This window comes from Choloepus didactylus, chromosome 5 (genome assembly GCF_015220235.1).
Source record: "Choloepus didactylus isolate mChoDid1 chromosome 5, mChoDid1.pri, whole genome shotgun sequence".
In the NCBI taxonomy this organism is placed as follows: domain Eukaryota; kingdom Metazoa; phylum Chordata; class Mammalia; order Pilosa; family Megalonychidae; genus Choloepus; species Choloepus didactylus.
In genome coordinates, this window is record NC_051311.1 from 130054066 (window position 1) to 130072690 (window position 18625).

The window sequence follows — 18625 nt, forward strand, 5'->3', positions numbered from 1 at the left end:
CTGATAGTGAATAAATAAATTATTTGATGAATAATCCACTTATAAAGCCGTGGCATAAAACACCCACACCCAGGAAGAATGTCAGGGTTGGTGAGAAATACAGGCTCTAATGAGTTACAATTGTCAAATCCTTGCTTCTGTCACTAGAAGATGTTGGTTAATGGCACCACCTAAGGAGAAAACAGCATTCCTTTACTGTTATTTATAGCAATAAGTAGAAGGCACTTTTGTCTTTTGCATGGGAAAGGGCTGTTGAAGAGAAGAAGTAAGGAAGGATATTCCTAGAAGAAAATTTTGAGATCGCGTAAGTCTTAAAATAACAAACTGAATCTTTTTACAAGTGTCTACACAACAATATTTGTGGCTTCTAGAATATATATCTTTATAATACCTAATTTGTGGATTTTAGAATATATTCAGGTGGTTTGGCAAAATTTTAAGCCAATTATTCTTTTGAGGTTTTATTGGGTGCCATCTACCAGAAGAAAAGTCTATTAATAAAATAAATCTTTTTTTTTTAAAATAAATATTTTATCAAAATATAGATATATATATTTATCAAAATATAGAAAATCTAATAAGAAAGACTCTAAACCCAGTTCAATGAAAGACATCACAACATGATTCATTCCTTTGGATTGACAGATCACTGTGGACAAGAATGATATCAGAGATCTAAATGTGCAGCATTATCGAGAGCATATTGGAGTGGTCAGCCAGGAGCCTGTTTTGTTCGGAACCACCATTAGTAACAATATTAAATTTGGACGAGATGGCGTGACTGATGAAGAGATTGAGAAAGCAGCAAAGGAAGCAAATGCTTATGATTTTATAATGGAATTTCCCAATGTAAGTATGCCATGCAGCGTATGTCCTTACACTGAAGTTAAAGCACTGTGATATTTCAAAATAAGATGATAAAACAATAACATGCACAGAATAGAGAGGGTGTGATTTAATGTTTTTTATTGTCCTAGATGAACTATCTATAATTGAGAGAGGATGATAACAACCAAAGAAAAAATGCATCATTGAAAGGTCAATTAAAAAAACATATCTAGCTTTTACTGGCTCTCATTGCAAAAAAAAAATATGTGTATGTATATAAATATACACACACATATATATGTTAAAGTAAAATAAAGAGGCAAAATCATCAGTCCAAGATGAGAAATGATGTCTGCAAAATGTTGATGTATGAGGCCATCGTGTGGCTAAGAGTGGGAATGTCACCCACTGTTCAGATTAGTTCTGTGATAAGGCAGAAGGAAAACTATGATCATTTTTAGAAGCATATGGAGCAAATATTGGGCAAGTAATGTGAAATGATATAATAAACTAAATCCTTAGTACTAGGACATCTCAGACCTAATGGGTATTTAGAAATGGTAGACAGCTATAAAACCATTCATTACATATCCTAAAGTATTAGTTCATCAGTATTACTTGAAATTGTTGTGAGGAAGCAGCCTGCGAAATATGAAATGATGATATTTGAAATTAAAATTCAGATAAAATTCCACCATCCCAGAAAGCTGTGATAACAAAGCGCATCATTTTCATGGACATATTTTATAAACCACACTCCATGGGTCTTAAATTTTATTCCTTCTTTTGTTTTTTTAAAAAATGTTGCTATGCCAGTAATTACTTCCTTTTCCCAATATTTAAGTTCATAATTAGCACATTATTTAAGGCAAAACATCATTAAGGAGATGAGGTAATTTTTGCCCTTGCAGGTTGGGAAAACACACACTAACTTTCTCTGACATTTTTGTCCTTTTGAATGCCCTTCTTTCCCCTAAACACCAGTGATTTTCAGTTTCCCACTTGGAATTAGGGAACTTTCTGGTGCTTGTTAAATCATACCTTATAAGTTACTACTTGTTTTTTCTAGGAGGTAGATACTACACAAAAATGACTCTTGCGGTAACTCTAGTAGTAAATCCTAAACCTAAAATCGTAAAGCAAGGTAAAAATACTGGCTTATCATAATGCTGGAACTAAATTCTACAGCCACAGTTATTCAGAGAAATAAGGGTAAGTAGAATAATAATTAAAAGTTCCAGAAGTTATTATGTCAGGTAGGTGGGAAATTGGGGAAAGCAGTGCTCAAAAATAAATGGCATAACTTCATCTATGATTTACAAATATTTTTAAAATAGTATATCAGGATTAACTGATACAAGCTAGCCTTTCTGCCATAAATAGCCATAAAACTGTCTAAACGTATGAGTCTTGGGATAATTGTTTCCAAGCTCTGCATAATAGGTAGTGCAAGACCGTGATTCCTGAGAAGAGGGAAACTCATGAGAATAGACATCAAGAAGCTCCATGAATTTGCAGCATTCTGGCTGGGCACAAAGTTATGGCTACATCTCTGTGAACTGGAATCCAGACAGAACATGGCAGTTCCACTGAGATGAACAAATAGTTTAAGCAACTGGAGAAAAGGTGAGGGAGCTGTGCGGTTGAGGTGGGGGACAGAAGGACATATAGGGGTCCCTCAGAAAGTCTTGTCTGGGGACAAGACTATCCAAGACTTATCCGGGAGTGGCTGCTTCCAGATTGAGAGTAGAACAGAAATATCAGAGTTCAAGTAGTGCTAGGGGATGTTGAAAGTGCAGCCCATCCAGAGTGGAGAGACCATGTTAAACACCTTTTTAAAACACCTCAGGCATGTAGCTGAGACACCAAAAAGGCCACACCTTAGGAGTAGGAACCACACCTTAAAATAATGCCAACTCTAGACCTGCCCTAATAAAGCCTAAAACCAAGCCCTGACAAGATCTCCAGAGGAGACAGAATTTGAAGGTTGAGGCCTGCCAAGGTAAAAGACTTGGAAAAATTTTTGAGCTATTCAACCCAATGAAGCATAAAAACAAAACTACACAAGTTCAAGATGATCAGGCAGCATGTGAACTGCCTACTAGAACAAAAATCAGCACTCTTCAGAAGGAAACAGAACTCAGAGTCTCTCCAACATATTATGCATAGTATTCAATATATAATCTACAATAACTAGGCATGTAAAGAAACAGGAAAACATGACCTAGAGGCAAGGAATAAAGCAGTCAATAGAAGCAGTCCTAAGATAGTTCTGATGTTGGATTTATCAGACAAGAACTTTCAAAAATCCATTACAAAATTTTAATCCTATGTTTAAAATATTAAAGGAAAATGCAATCAAAAGAATTAAAGGGAACTTTGGTGTTAATATTTGATCAGATGTTATCTCAGCAGAGAAATGGAAACCATAAAAAAGAACCAAATGGTAATTGTAGAACTTAAAAGTTCAAAAATTGAAATGAAAAAGGCATTTGATGGAATGATTAGTAGATTGAAGATAACATAAGGAGTCAGGAATTTAAAGACACATCAATAGAAATTATCCAAACGTAAGAACAAAGGGAATAAATGAATAAAAATAAACAATCACAGGACATGTAAGAAAATATCAAACATTTTATCATATAGGTGGTGTCAGAAAGAGAAGAAAGTGAAAATGGAAAAGAAAAAATATTTGAATAGTGGACAAAAATTTCCCAAACTCATGAAAACATCAACTTACAGATTTAAGAATCCCAGCAAACACCAAGAAATATACATATAAAGACAAAATATACAATATATAATATTCACCAAGTGTATTAAAGCGAAACTATTGAAATTCAGAAATTAAGGTAAACTATAGTTTTAAATGCCTTTATTTTTAAAGAAGAAAGGTTTAAAATCAGTGATCTATGTTTTCACCACAGGAAACTAGAAAAAAAAGAGCAAATTAATTCCAAAGTTATAGAAGGAAAAAATAACAAAGATCATATCAGAAATCTATGCAATAGTAAGGAAACAATAGAGAAAATTAGTAAAGCAAAAAGCATATCTTTGAAAAAAATCAATACTATTGATGATTCCCTAACAAAGCTAACCAAGCAAAAGAAGGAGCAAAAACACAATTCTCAGAGATGAAAGAGGTTATATCACTAAAAATCTGATAGACACTAAAAGGATCATATAGGAATATTATGAAAAATTTTAACTAAAAAATTTGAAAACTTAAATGAAATGGACAGTTTCCTTGAAAAATACGTCTCACAAAAAAAAAGTGATTCAAGGAGAAACAAAACATCTAGAGAGTCCTTGACCTAATAAAGAAAACTCAAGTTCACAAATGACTTCACTGGTGAATTCTATTAAACACTTAAGGAAGAAATAATGCCAATCTTATGCGAACATGTTCAGAAAATACAGGAAAAGAGAATGCTTTCCAACTCATTTTATGAGGCCAGAAAAAATCTGATAGCAAACCTAACAAAGACTTTATAAGAAAAGAAATTATAGCTTATCTCTCATGAATATAGACATAGAAATCCTCAATAAAATATTAGCATATTGAACCCACCAATGTATTCATCATGACCAAGTAAGATTTATCCCAGGAATATACAAAATTGAGTTAACATTTGAAAATCTATCAAAATAATAGACCACGTTAACAGAAGAAAGAAAAAAATCGTATGATCATCTCTGTAGATACAGGAGAGAGCACTGGAAAAACTTCAACACCCCATTCTTGGTAAAATCTGTCAGTAAAGTAGGACAGGAGGAAACCTCTTCAACCAGATAAAGAGCAACTAGGAAAAATCTTCAGCTCCTTTCATACTTAACAATGAAAAGTTGAATGTATTTCCCCTAAGATTGGGAATAAGGCAAGACTGACACTCTCACTACTTCTATTTAACATTGTACTGGAAATCTTAAGTCAGTGGGAATGAGACAAGAGAAAGAAATAATAGGCAAATTGGAAATGAAGGAATTAAATTGTCTGCAGATATTATGTTATGTATGAAGACAAGCCTAAGGAATCTACACAAAGGTTACTAGAACTAATAAATAAATTGGACAAGTTAGCAGGATAAAATGTCTTATATAAAAGTATCAGTTGAGCAGCTCAGAAATGTAGAAAATTGCTTTTACCGCACAAGAAGAAAGCTGAACGAATTGTAAATTAAAGGCTTATCTGAAACCAGTCAGAGACTTGAGATCCCAGAGCAAAGAACTAACCCAAGTCAGAGGAGAGACTAGGTACCTAGAGAGAGAAATGGGACCCAAGCATTTGCTTTCCTAGGGAATAAGCTATCTAATGCCATATACATCGATGAAGAAGAAATGGAATTGACAGAAAAAGTATTTGATGAAAAAATAGCTGAAAATTTCCAAAATTTGGGATAGAAACCAAACCACAGATCCATGAAACTCAGAGAACACTAAGCAGAATAAATATCCCCAAAACACAGCTAGGCACATCATATTCAAACCGCTGAAAACCAAAGACAAAGATCAAATCTTGATTGCATCTAGAGAAAAAAGATGCATTACCTGCAAAGGAGCCTAGATGAATATTCCAAAGTCCTTCTTGACAGAAACGAGGCAAGAAAGAAGACAATTGCTGAAAGGAAAAACCAGTCAACTCTAAATTCCCTACCCTAGAGAAAATATCCTTCAAAAGTTAAGGAGAAATACTTTCTCAAACAAAATCTGAGGGAGTTCATTGTTAGCATGCCTACTCTACAATAAATGTAAAAAGAACTTCTTTGGGTAGAATAAATACTCCACAGGTCAAAAACATAGATTTAAGCAAAGAAATAAAGAACACTGGAAATGGAATAAATGAAAAAATAAAATACTTTTGTTATTATTTTTAATTACTTTAAAAAAACTGTTTAAAGCAGAAATAGTAATGTATTGTGTGTATAGTATATTTAAGAGTGAATGGTATGACAATGATTCAAGGGATAGGGGGACAGAAATATGTTATTATAAGATGCTTACACTACACTTGGAGATGTATAATATTTGGAAGTAGACTTACTTTTTAAAACATGTATATTGTAAATCCTAGGGCAACTACTAAAACAGATTTTTAAAGAGGTATAAATTGTAAGTTAGATTGGATTGTCAGATTGTATTAAAAAAAAAAAAAAAGAACAGCCAAAAATACACTGTCCCCAAGAAACCTACCTTAAATATAAAGAAATAGTTTAAAAATATACAGTGGAAAAAATATTCCATGAAAACACCAGCCAAAAGAAAGCTAGAGTAGCCATATGAATTTCAAAGTAGAATTTTGAACAAAGAATATTACCAGGGATAAAGAGGGTCATTACATAATGATAGTCAACTGTCCAAGAAAACATAGTCATAGATGTTTATACAGCCAACTAGAGTTTCAAAATACATAAAGCTACATCTGAAAGGAGAAATAGACAAAGCCACCATTTTCAGTGGAGACATCAGTTCTTGATAGAACAAGTAGGCGGAAAATCAGTTAGGATACAGATGATCTGAACAGTAATATAAACCAGCTAGACCTAACCGACATATATAGAATATTCCACCCAGCAAGAGCAGAAATATACTTCTCAAATGCACATGAAACATTCACTGCAAAAGACTATTTTCTGGGCCATAAAACAAGCCTTAGTGATTCCAAAGAATAAAAAACATTTAAAATACATTCTCAAATGATAACACAACTAAATAAAACATGTCAGTATTTATGGGATGCAGTTAAAGCACTGCTTAGAGATAAATTTACAACCATAAATGCATATATTAGAAAAGAAAAATATATCTAAGAGTAAACTAAGCTTCTACCTAAAGAAACTAGAGAAAGAAGAGTAAACACAAAGTAAGCAGAAGGAAGGAAATAGTGAGGATTAGAGTAGCAATCAGTGAAATTGAAAACTGAAAAGCAATAGAAAAAGTAAATGAAAACAAAAGCTGCTTCTTTGAAAAGGTCAATAAAACCAATATAATTATAGCAAGGCTGATGAATAAACAAAAGAGAGGAGACACAAATGATCAATATCAGGAATGAAAGGATACATCACTACTGATTCCACATACATTAAAAGGTTAAACAACAGTAAACCTTGTGCCAGTTTGAATGTATTATGTCCCCCAAATGCCATTATCTTTGATATAATCTTGTGTTGGTGGACCTATCCGTGTTAATTAGATTGTAATTCTTTGAGTGTTTCCATGGATATGTGCCCCACCCAACTGTGGGTGATGACTCTGATTGGATAATTTCCGTGGAGGTGTTGGCCCGCCCATTGGGTGGGTCTGAATTAAATTGCTGGCTCACTATATAAGATCAGACAGAGGGAGTGAGCTTGCTACAGCCAAGAGGGACACTTTGAAGAAAGCACAGGAGCTGCAGATGAGAGACAGTTTGAAGACAGCCATTGAAAGCAGACTCTTGTTCCGGAGAAGCTGAGAGAGGACAAATATCCCAAGTGCAATTAACAAGTGACATTTTGGAGGAACTGCAGCCTAGAGAGGAACGTCCTGGGAGAAAGCCATTTTGAAACCAGAACTTTGGAGCAGATGCCAGCCATGTGCCTTCCCAGCTAACAGAGGTTTTCCAGACACCATTGGCCATCCTCCACTGAAGGTACCCAATTGCTGATGTGTTACCTTGGACACTTTATGGCCTAAAGACTGTAACTGTGTACCTTTTTTAGGTTCTAAAGAATTGGGGTAGCTGGTGGTGGATACCTGAAACTATTAAACTACAACCCAGAACCCATGAATCTCGAAGACAGTTGTATAAAAATGTAGCTTATGAGGGGTGACAGTGGAATTGGGAATGCCATAAGGACCAAACTCCACTTTGTCTAGTTTATGGATGGATGTGTAGAAAAGTAGGGGAAGCAAACAAACAGACAAAGGTACCCAGTGTTCTTTTTTACTTCAATTGCTCTTTTTCACTCTAATTATTATTCTTGTTATTTTTGTGTGTGTGCTAATGAAGGTGTCAGGGATTGATTTAGGTGATGAATGTACAACTATGTAATGGTACTGTAAACAATCGAAAGTACAATTTGTTTTGTATGACTGCGTGGTATGTGAATATATCTCAATAAAATGATGATTAAAAAAAAAATTAAAAAAAAAAAAAGACTGTAACTGTGTAACCAAATAAATCCCATTTTATAAAAGTAAAAAAAAAAAAAAAAAAACAACAATAAACCCATAAATTTGACAACTTAAATGAAATGGGTCAATTATTGAAAGAAAAAAGCTACCAAAATTCACTGAAGAAGAAATAGATAACCCCAACAGACTTGTAAGTATTAAAAATACTGAATTTCTAAATACTATCAACAATTACAAATGAAACTAAAATAGAAACTGACAGTCACAATAGCATCAAAAAGCATAAAATACTGAAGAATAAATTTAATGAAAGATGTGCAGGTCTTCTACAGGGAAAACTATAAAACTTTGGTGACAGACATTATAGAAGATCTAAATAAATAGTGTGTACCTTGTTCATTGATTTGAAGATTCAGTATTTTTAAGATGTCCATTCTTCCCAAACTGATCTATAAATTTGAAGCTACCCAAATCAAAATAGTGGCAATCTTTTTATTTTTTTCTTTTTTGGTAGAAACTGACATGCTGATTCTAAAATTTACTTGGAAAGTCAAAGGACCAAGAATAGCCAAAACTATTTCGGAAAACAAGAACAAAGTTAGAAGACTTACAATATCTCATTTTAAGACAGCAATTAAAACAGTGATATTGGCATAATGATAGACATATAGATCAATGGGATAGAATTCAGTGTCCAGAAATAGACCCAAATATATATGGTCAATTGATTTTTGACAAGGTCAGTGTGATTCAATAGGGAAAGGAAGGTCTTTTCAACAAATGGTGCTGGAACAGCTAAATATCCATATGGAAGAAAACGAAATGTGACCCTTCCCTACACCCCACACAAAAATTAATTTGCCATGGATCTTAAACCAAAATCTAAAAGCTTAAGCTATCAAACTTCTAAATGAAAACTTAGAATAGAAGAAAGTCTTGTGACTTTGGAATAGGCAAAGATTTTTCGGTCAGAAAAGCTTTTTAAAAAATTGATAAACTGGACTTCATCAAAATTAAAACCTTCATTTTAAAAGAAACCATTTAGAAAATAAAAAGACAAGGCACTGAGTGCAGGAAAAATATTCACAGTACACATTCATGGCAGAACTTGCATCCAGACTATATTAAGAACTATTACTGCTGAGTAATAAGACAAAAAATTAAAAACGGATTAAAAACTTGGCAAACATTTCACAACAGAAGAATCAAATAAACAATACACACATGGAAAACATTCAACATTATTAGTCACCAGTGAAATACAAGTTAGAACACAATAAGATACTATTTCATACTAGTTAGAATGCCTAACATTAAAAAGACTAACAACACCAATTATTGGTGAGGATGTAAAGTAACTGGAGCCCTCATACATTCTGACTGGAGTAAAATTTGTACAACCATTTTAGAAAGAATCAATTTGGCACTTTATCATAACATTTAAAATGTATTTATGATTGAGCTTTCTACTCCTTGTTATTTATCCAAAAGAATTGAAAACGTGACCACCAAAACTTGTAGGTGAATGTTCATAATAGCTTTATTGATAGTAATCAAAAGTAGGGAACGATCCATCAGCAGCTGAAAGGACAAACAAATTTAATGGATCTAAAGTTGACAGAAGAAATTCTGGAGTCCCTGTTAAATTTGAATATCAGATAAACAATTAATAATTTTTAGTATAAGTTATGTCCCAAGTATTACATGAAACATAGCAAAAAATTATTGTGTTTATCTGAAATTCAAATTTAACTAGGCACACTTTTTTATGTTTTCATTTGTTTGTTTTTGCTAAATACAGCAACCCTAGTTAGATCCACATTGTGTGGAATGCTACTCAGCAATAAATATGTGGAAACTATTGATACACACAACATAGATGAGTATCAAAACATTATGTTAAGCAAAAGAAGCCAGACCAAAAAGTACATACAATATATTTCCATTGATGTGAAGTTCTAGAGCCAGAGAAATTAATTTATTGTGATAAAATCAAATCAGTGGTTTCAATGAAAAGGGGCATGAAGAAACTCTGTAAGGTGAAAGAAATATTCTGTATCTTTATTGACCTGGTGGTTACATGGGTGTACTCATTTGTTAAAACTCATAGGGCTGTCCTGTCCATAAAAGGTTTGCATTGCATTGTGTATAATTTATTTCTCATTAACTTTGATTTAAAAAATAATAATAACATGATGGTTGGACTCTAGAAATTAAAGGCTAGCAATAATATTTTAAATTTATATCTGTAAAGAAATGAACTTTGAATCTGGGACTTAACACAAAAGAATATTACTAACCATGCTTCATTAGTGCCAGAAGTTACCTCCACCTCAAATATCTGGCAATATCTACTTTCGTTTAAGATATGCATACAAAAAAAAGGAAGTGAGGGAGGGAGGGAGGAGAAAATAAAAGGAGAGGAAAGGAAAGGAAAGGGTCCCTCAAGACTGAAAGTTTTTTGGTGAAGTTTGTTTTTGCAGTAACTTTTTCATATTATTTTGAGAGTATCCAGGAAAGAAATTGAGGATAATTTATTAAATAGGAAATAAATTTTAAAATACAATCCAGTTTAAAACATTTCTAAAAAATTCTGAAAAGCTTAAAAAATTGGTTCACAATATTATTAAATTTTCTAGAATGCTTGTTTGTGATATGTTCTAATTTCTTTTAGTCCTAGCCATTTTTTTCTTTAGGTCCTCTCTTCATTAGACTCTTTTTTATAGTTTGTTTTACAAAGAACAAAAACAAAGCTAAAAAGCAGCCAGACTGAAGAGATTAAGCTGGTATTAAAACACAACTGTGATTGTTGTTTCCTGTTCTAATCATTTGACCATGCTGTCTTGTCTTTCTCTGCTTTTTTCCTACTTCTCATTAGAAATTTAATACCTTGGTAGGGGAGAAAGGAGCTCAAATGAGTGGAGGCCAGAAACAGAGAATCGCAATTGCTTGAGCTTTAGTACGAAACCCCAAGATTCTGATCTTAGATGAAGCTACATCTGCCCTAGATACAGAAAGTGAATCAGTTGTTCAAGCTGCACTAGAGAAGGTGAGTAAGCAAAAAACATTTCTTATTTACATATTCCTGGCTCATCAAGGCTTTTCAGTATAAAAACTGCGGATCTGTGGTGGGTTATTTAAGTTCAGAGCCATCCTTAAGGTATGGAATGCAAGATGTTCGTCCTTGTAAGAATTTATGCATTATAGGAAGTGATTTGGAGGAGAGGAAGAGAAGCTGTAGTTGGTGCTAAAAGAAATATGTGCAATCATCGCATACCTCCATTCCAGCATGTCTGCACTCCCTGCGTCCCACAGTAACTCCAACACCCCGACTGTAACCACATCCAGCCTTAGACCCTTCCACACACATCGGTGGGGTTCTCTTCTCTGACCACCTTCCCTTGTTAGGGTCTTCATTTCTACCTGATTTCACCTCAAATGAGAGAAGCATACGATGCGGTTTGCCCTGACCTTGAGCACCGCCCCTGAAAAACCTTGGCTCCTCAGAGGAATGTCACCCTGACCTCCTGCTTACAACAAGCAGCTGCACAAGCTTCTTGACCACACAATGCAGTCATGGCCCTGGAACAAGTCCCTCTGCCTCTGGGCAGTGGTGATAGGAAGAACCATCAAAAGCATTTTCCAGTGGCCAAATCCTCTTTTGAATTATGGCGTTCAGACCCCTCAGGCGGCCTAATGGTTGAAAATGTGTTGTTTTTCTCTCTAAGAAAATTATAGGCTTCTTTTTTTTAAATACTGAACTTATGGGAAGAGAAATGGATACTGGCAGCCAAAATGCCCACTGCCTATTGAAAATCTGTTAGTTACTATAATCTGCCTGCAAAGCAGATTATAGAAGTTTTTATCATTGTTTTTAGCCCATGATGAGAGTACCTCATGTACGATATGAAAACCCTTGCTTAGCGTGGACACTTCTCCAGTTTGGTTCATCTGGTGGAGAAGGGACCTCACTTCCCTCAAGGGCAGGGCTGATATTTTATTTAGTCTTTTATACTTAGTAACTAAGACAGGACTCTATACATAGAATACCTCAATAAATGGCTTTTAATAATGGTGATGTTTAGTTATTTTGCACTTGAATGTAATAAATGATGATTACATTTTACAAATCCAGTGCTTAAATTATATAAGATTTTTTAAAAGGTATTGTAATAGGCTCTCAGTTTGTTTGGAGGTTAAATGTTGTGTCCATTATCTTTTTATCCAAGATGTTAATTGCTTTAGGCAATCAAAACAAGTTCAGACTTTAAAAATAATTAGTTGCTTGGCAACATGATAAACCAATGTTTTTTTTTTCCTACTACTTAAAATGAAATCTATATCGTAAGTGAAAAACTCAAAATGCAGTGTTTGTGAACTACTGTTCCAATGATATAAAATAGGTATGCTTGTCAGCAAATGTGAAGGCAACAAATATAAAAATAATAACAGTTGTATGGCACAATTATGGGGGATTTAATATTTTTGAGTATTTCCTTCAGTGTTACTTTTTTGAGTTTTAAAGAGCAGTAGGGGAGAGATTAAATCAATATCATAGAGATGTGTAGGTATTAAACTGCCTTAAGATTTGCTGGTCTTTTGTGGGGTGAGGGTAAAGGGTAATTACGGCACAATAGAGTGACTGAATTATATACTCTTCAGTTTATTGGGAATTGGCTCATGGACAAGGGCAAAGTTGAAGTATAGAAAGGTGATAAAAAGCCCTGCTGCCACTCAAGGCCTCTGTACCCACCACCACAGACGGCAGTTGTAGGGTCAAGCTTCTGGTGAAGTCTCTACCTAAGAAGCATAGGGCATGCAGCAGGTCTCACACCTGCTCATCTAAGAACCCCCAGGACCTGCTGTTTGATATGACCCAGCACAGTTAGCAGATTTTTACATCTCAAAATGTCATGCCACAGAAAGTAGATTAGAGGTTACCAGGGGCTGAAGGGAGGGAGGAATAAGTTTCTTTTTGGAGTGATGGAAAAGTTTTGGTAATGGATGATGGTTTGGAGGTACAGCACTATGGATATGATTGGTGCCACTGAATTGTGCATTTTGGAATGGTTAAAATGGCAAATTTTATGTTGTGTATGCATATACATATATATATGTTACCACAATTTAACAAAATGTCTTTCCAATCCGTAAAATGTTTTACTTCTCACTGGTGAACACAGCATCCACCTTCCTCCACAGCTACCCTCACATATTCCTGCCACCCTACTCCCTCCTCTTCTACATTACCCCATTTTCTTCCATTTATATGATGTTCTAGAACCAGTGAAACTAATCTACTGATTATATATATATTTTTATATTTGTTGCATATTTATTAATAGTAATAAAAATTAGAATCTGTGGTATCCAGGGGCAGGGATGGGTATTGACATAAAGATGTGAGGGAACTATTGCTCTTATCCTCACTTCAATTATGTCCATAGCTAACTCCTGGCTTCAGCCCTTGCCTCTAGTCTGTTCTCAACACAGCAGCTGGGAGATTCTATTAACATGTAAATTTGATGTCACACTTCTGTTCCAAATCCTCCATTGGCTCGCCATCTCACTCTAAGTATAAGCTTCATTCCTGGCAGGAAGCTACAAGACTCTGTCGGGTTGGATGACAAGCTCCTTCTCTCACCTCGGGTTGCACCTCTCTCCCCATAGCTGCTGTGCTTTCCACGCCATAGCACTTTTCATCATCTGGCATACTGTGAATGTATTTGTTTATTTTGTTATTGTCTCACTTCATAGATTGATAATTCTATGATAGCAAGGACTTTGGTTAACTGCAGTGTCCCCACGTCTAGAACAGTGCCTGGCACATAGCAGACAGTCAATAAATATTTGTTGAATAAATATCGGAATGAATATGATACAGGTTAGTTCATATTCTGAAGTGCTCTTTTCTGGATTTCTTAATTTAGGATTGGCACTAACTAGTTTTGCTTCACTAATCTTGTTCAACAGGAAGATTTCAAAGTGTTGAATGAGGGTTTATGCCATAGGGTTTGAGCTTCCACTCTGCCACTGGTTTGGACCTGGTATGCCAAGCAGTAAGCTCCCATGCTTTTCCACTGGGAAGAGGCATAGCAGTGAGCATATGTAGGCCCCTGGGGAAACAGAGGAAGCCTACACTGATGCTTCAATAAAACTGTCAAAGCTCTTTGAAATGTTGAAAGCGGTGTGCAAAATCTAAGGAATAATCATTATTAAGAAAGAGTTTATACCACAATACCATATCAATGGAGAATCTAAAATAAGGGCACTTTGCTAATTATGAAAGAATGGTTTCCATCACAGTTTTACCCTTTGAAGAGACAAAAGTTGTGTGTTGCAGCTCTCATGGGTTTTTCTTTATCATCACTGTACTTTCTCAGTATCATGCACTCTGTTGGTTGCCTCTGTGGCCTCTTACATTATATTTATACTACTTGGAGAACTGAAGAATAACAAAATTGATATATCACATAAAACTGTGGGCTACTTTATTAAATTAAGCCCCAAGAAGTGGTTATCCAAAGGTTAAAGTAATTTTTATATTCTCACGCAAATACACATTTTGGTGTGCCCGTGTCTGCTAATATCTTACTTTATACTTAAATATGGAATAGTTTTTTTTTTTTAATATATTTTTCCATCTGTAGCAACACTATAATAGCTGGGAACAGAAAGGGGATTTCTGCAAGGGGATTTCCTTGGCTGGAATGTAGCTGGGAGACTGAAGGTAACACACCGACTACCTCATGCCAAAAGCTTCATGGGACATTTTATAGTCCTGCTTAATCAAGCTCACATTTGTAAGGCCTATTGGAAGGCAGCTATGGTGACTACCACTAGCTTCGTTTAGGGCAGTGGTTCTCACCCTTTGATGGATCAGGACCCCATTGAGAATCTGATTAAGAAAGGGACGGGATCCCACCCTGAACCCCTCTCCAGAAAAATATACAAATGAATTTACATGCAAAAATTAACACATAATACCTAGGGGTTCATGAACACCTCCCCACCTACCCCCAAAGACCTTCATAAATCCTTATTTTGAGTGGAATAAGGGAACAAGGAGATGACAATCACTAATCCTCACAAGAACCGCATTATGAGATATGGACATTTATTCTGTTTATGGAAGAGCACATTGAGGCATAGGGAAGTTAAGTAATAGCTAGGAAAAGGTGAAGCCAGACCTGGATCCATACAGTCAGCCCTCTAGCTCATTCGTGTAACTTCCATGTACTATATTGCCTCAAAAATTGAGGGCTAAAATTGAATTGATTGGGGTCCATACCTAGCCTTTTTCCAACACCTCATTGCCTTCTTGGGAAAGAAACTCAAACCATGCTGTCTCCCCCTCAGATAAGGAAAACTCCTGTGTGAGATACTGATATTCCTAATTACTACCAAAAAAAGACTTCTCTAATCTGTTATTTATGGGTCAGCAATCTGGGCTAGGTAAGACATTATGCCCTTTTGTAAAAAAGATGAGCTAATTATTGTAGCATTTTTTTCTTCTTGCCACCATTCATTTCATCATTTTTTTGTTGTAAAATTTTCACAAATTCTTAACATTATTAGCTTGTTAAATAAAATTAGGTGATAAAAAAGATACCAAATGACTACAAATAATTTTATGTTGTCTCCAATTTTTAACTAACTTATTAACTTTTTTAGAAGTGAGAATGAAGAGATTCCAAGCTGAAAATGTAAACACTTTACTAGAAAGTACTATTCCATGTTCCTAATTAGGTAGTACAGGTGGCCTCATCTCAGCAGAGTTTAAATTTTGAATATGTTTTCCTTTCTAAAAGGTCTAACCTAAACATACATGTATTCACATAAGTAGATCTCTGCAATTTGTAAGGAAGGAGATCAAGGAGAAGGTGAGCAAGCCATGTATTAAATATGACTTTAAGTGTCTGACGTTTTGTTATCAGTTATCCCATTTTACAAATGAGAGAGCATTCTTAGACAGATAATCCCACATGTTCAGCCATGGAACCAGTGTTGACTCTGAAGATGGTTTTCAACTTCGTCACAATGGGGTAGTTTAGAAACTAAAAAATATTTCCTACTTAATTAACTACCATAGTGACCTTCTTAAAGCAAAAGATCAGTTAAAGTGTGTTTGATAAATGAGGAGGAAAATTCACACAATAGTGAAAAGTTTTCAAACTGTATTTATTAGAGTACTAGAGTACTAGGGTTTCCAAGGAGCCTCTTGAGGTTGGAAAGATGGAAAGTTGAGGTGGACAAGAGGTTAGGGGCTGCCACCCCACCACCACCAATTCAAACACAGAAGCTACCCATTAATCTGACTTGTTTGTTTAAAAATACCAAGTTTCCACATGCACTTTCATTTGGTGTAAGGTCTTTGTAGCTTTAAAGAAGCTTGAAAATTTCAGCACTAGATCATGGAGCATATTTCACTGATAGACCCAAATCCACCTGAGGCCACCTTCTACAAGACAGTTAGTGAGAACTTGAGTTCTCATAGGTTTGCCACCCCAGGCCTGCTGCCCAGACACTAGAACACTGTGTTTACAGCCTTCTCCAGAGATTATATTACTCCTGTTAATTGACTGGGCAGTCAAATGTAGCTCCTCTCAAATGCTCATTGCTTGTATTCTTCTTTCTTTTCCTACTGCCCACCTTTATTCAAGACCCATGACCATGACCCATTATAGGTGAAAAGCTAGCTGGTCTCAGTGACCTAACTCTGCCCTAGCCATTCTGTGAGGGTTGTTTTAAAGCACCCTCTATTTCAAAGTCCAAGCTAATTACCTGGTCATTTATGGCTGTGTGTGGCATTGGGAAGTAATTTGAACATTGTGAGACCTGTTTTCCTGTTTTGGTCAAATACCTGATTGCCTGGCTTTTAGCTTTGTATAAACTGTGAAGTAGGAGAGGAGATGCCTGGAAAGTCTTTAAAAATGTTTCTTGCTAGAAGAAATAATAGCAACAAAGACTACTGAAAATCTACCACACTTTCCTTGAGGTATCTGGAAAAGGGTGGAATGAATTGCTTTATTTCCCTTATCTTTACAGTAATCTTACTAAGAGACAAGGCATCAACTCAGATTTCCTCGATCTGTTTTTAGGAGGTCTAGGCTGCCAAAATATCTTCTATGTTTGAAGTCTGAAACAATTACTGTTGAATTTTTCATGTGTCTAATATACCAGTTTTAGGTCTACTGGAGTTGTATTTCTATAGTGCCGTTTATAATAAAGTACTGTGAGGACATTCCTGTTTTTATAGACCTTTGGAATATAGATTATTTCCCTTTTAAATTATTAGAAACTTCTGTGATTTATTTGATACACTCAGCTATGCATTCATGTTATAGTAAATTACATTGTAACATAATATCTGCTTTAGTCAAATGTTTATATTTTAGGCCATGGGTGTGGCAGAGTGAGGAGGATTCAGATGGATAAGACGAGTAGGTGATTCTGTCTGCAAGAACACTAATGCTATCAGGGCACAACTGCAGAAATTATCAACCTTTACTCAGTATTCATATGTCACACAGCAGCATACAGTTTTATCAAAATAAGTAAAGCTTTACATGTAATGCCCTAATGTGAGAAAATATGAGAAGAAATATATAAATACCTGTGAAGTAGCCTCTAGAAAGAAGACCTATTATAAACCTGAATTAGGAAACCATGGGATTCTGATTTCTGACAATTAGGAGTATACACAGGACTCTCAGACCTTTTGTAGTTATAACCTCTTAATTAATTTGGCCATTCTTGAAGTTCTGCAGAAATCCTGGTTGATGGGTATGGGGACTAATCCCATTTTAACAAATGTCCTGCAAATGGATTGGGTGGTTTCTGCATTGTAGATAGAAATATTTCTTTTTCTAAACATCATTAATGTCTGATTAATGGGCACAATAATAATATTCTTAAGTATAACTGATTGGCATATAGATGCCGAGTTTATGTAGGTAATATTTATACAGAACATACTCTACAGTAGAAAAGAGCTCTGTTAGGCCCTAACTAAGCACTAAAATGCTTTAATGAATAATGTTCCTTTATTTTTCATGTTGGCCCATGTATAGGCATTTTATTAAGCCAATGAGTGAATCTTTTTATGCAATTTTTACTGAGATGTATTCACATTCCATACAGTCATCCAAAGTGTTCAGTTATTCACAGTATCATCATACAGTTGTACATTCATCACCACAATCAATTTTTAAACATCTTCATTATGCCAAAAAATAAAAATATGAATAAAAATAAAATTAATAAAGAACTCCCAAAACATCCCATACCCCTATTATTTATTTACTTTTTGTCCCCATTTTTCTACTCATGTGTCCATACATCATATAAAGAGAGTGTGGACCACAAGGTTTTCACAATCACACAGTCATCCTGTATAAGCTATATAGTCATATGATCATCTTCAGGAATCAGAGATACTGGATTGCAGTTCAGCAGTTTCAGGTATTTCTTTGTAGCTATTCTAATAGACTAAAAAGGGATATCTATATAATGCATAAGAATAACCTCCAGAATGACCTCTCGACTTCATTTGAAATCTCTCCGCCACTGAAACTTTATTTTGTTTCATTTCTCTTCCCCCTTTTGGTCCAGAAGGCTTTCTCAATCCAATGATGCTGGGTCCAGGCTCATCCCTGGGAGTCAAGGGAGATGACAGGAA

The 18625-nt window shown here is 35.1% G+C and overlaps 1 protein-coding gene across 1 annotated transcript in view; it reads left to right on the forward strand.

Moving 5' to 3' along the window:
- Positions 1–18625, forward strand: part of ABCB5 (ATP binding cassette subfamily B member 5) — a 150284-nt gene that overhangs the window by 64512 nt on the left and 67147 nt on the right. Inside the window, 2 exon segments of the mRNA XM_037837794.1 lie at positions 646–849; positions 10823–10993. Coding sequence (XP_037693722.1) covers positions 646–849; positions 10823–10993 — 375 coding nt within the window.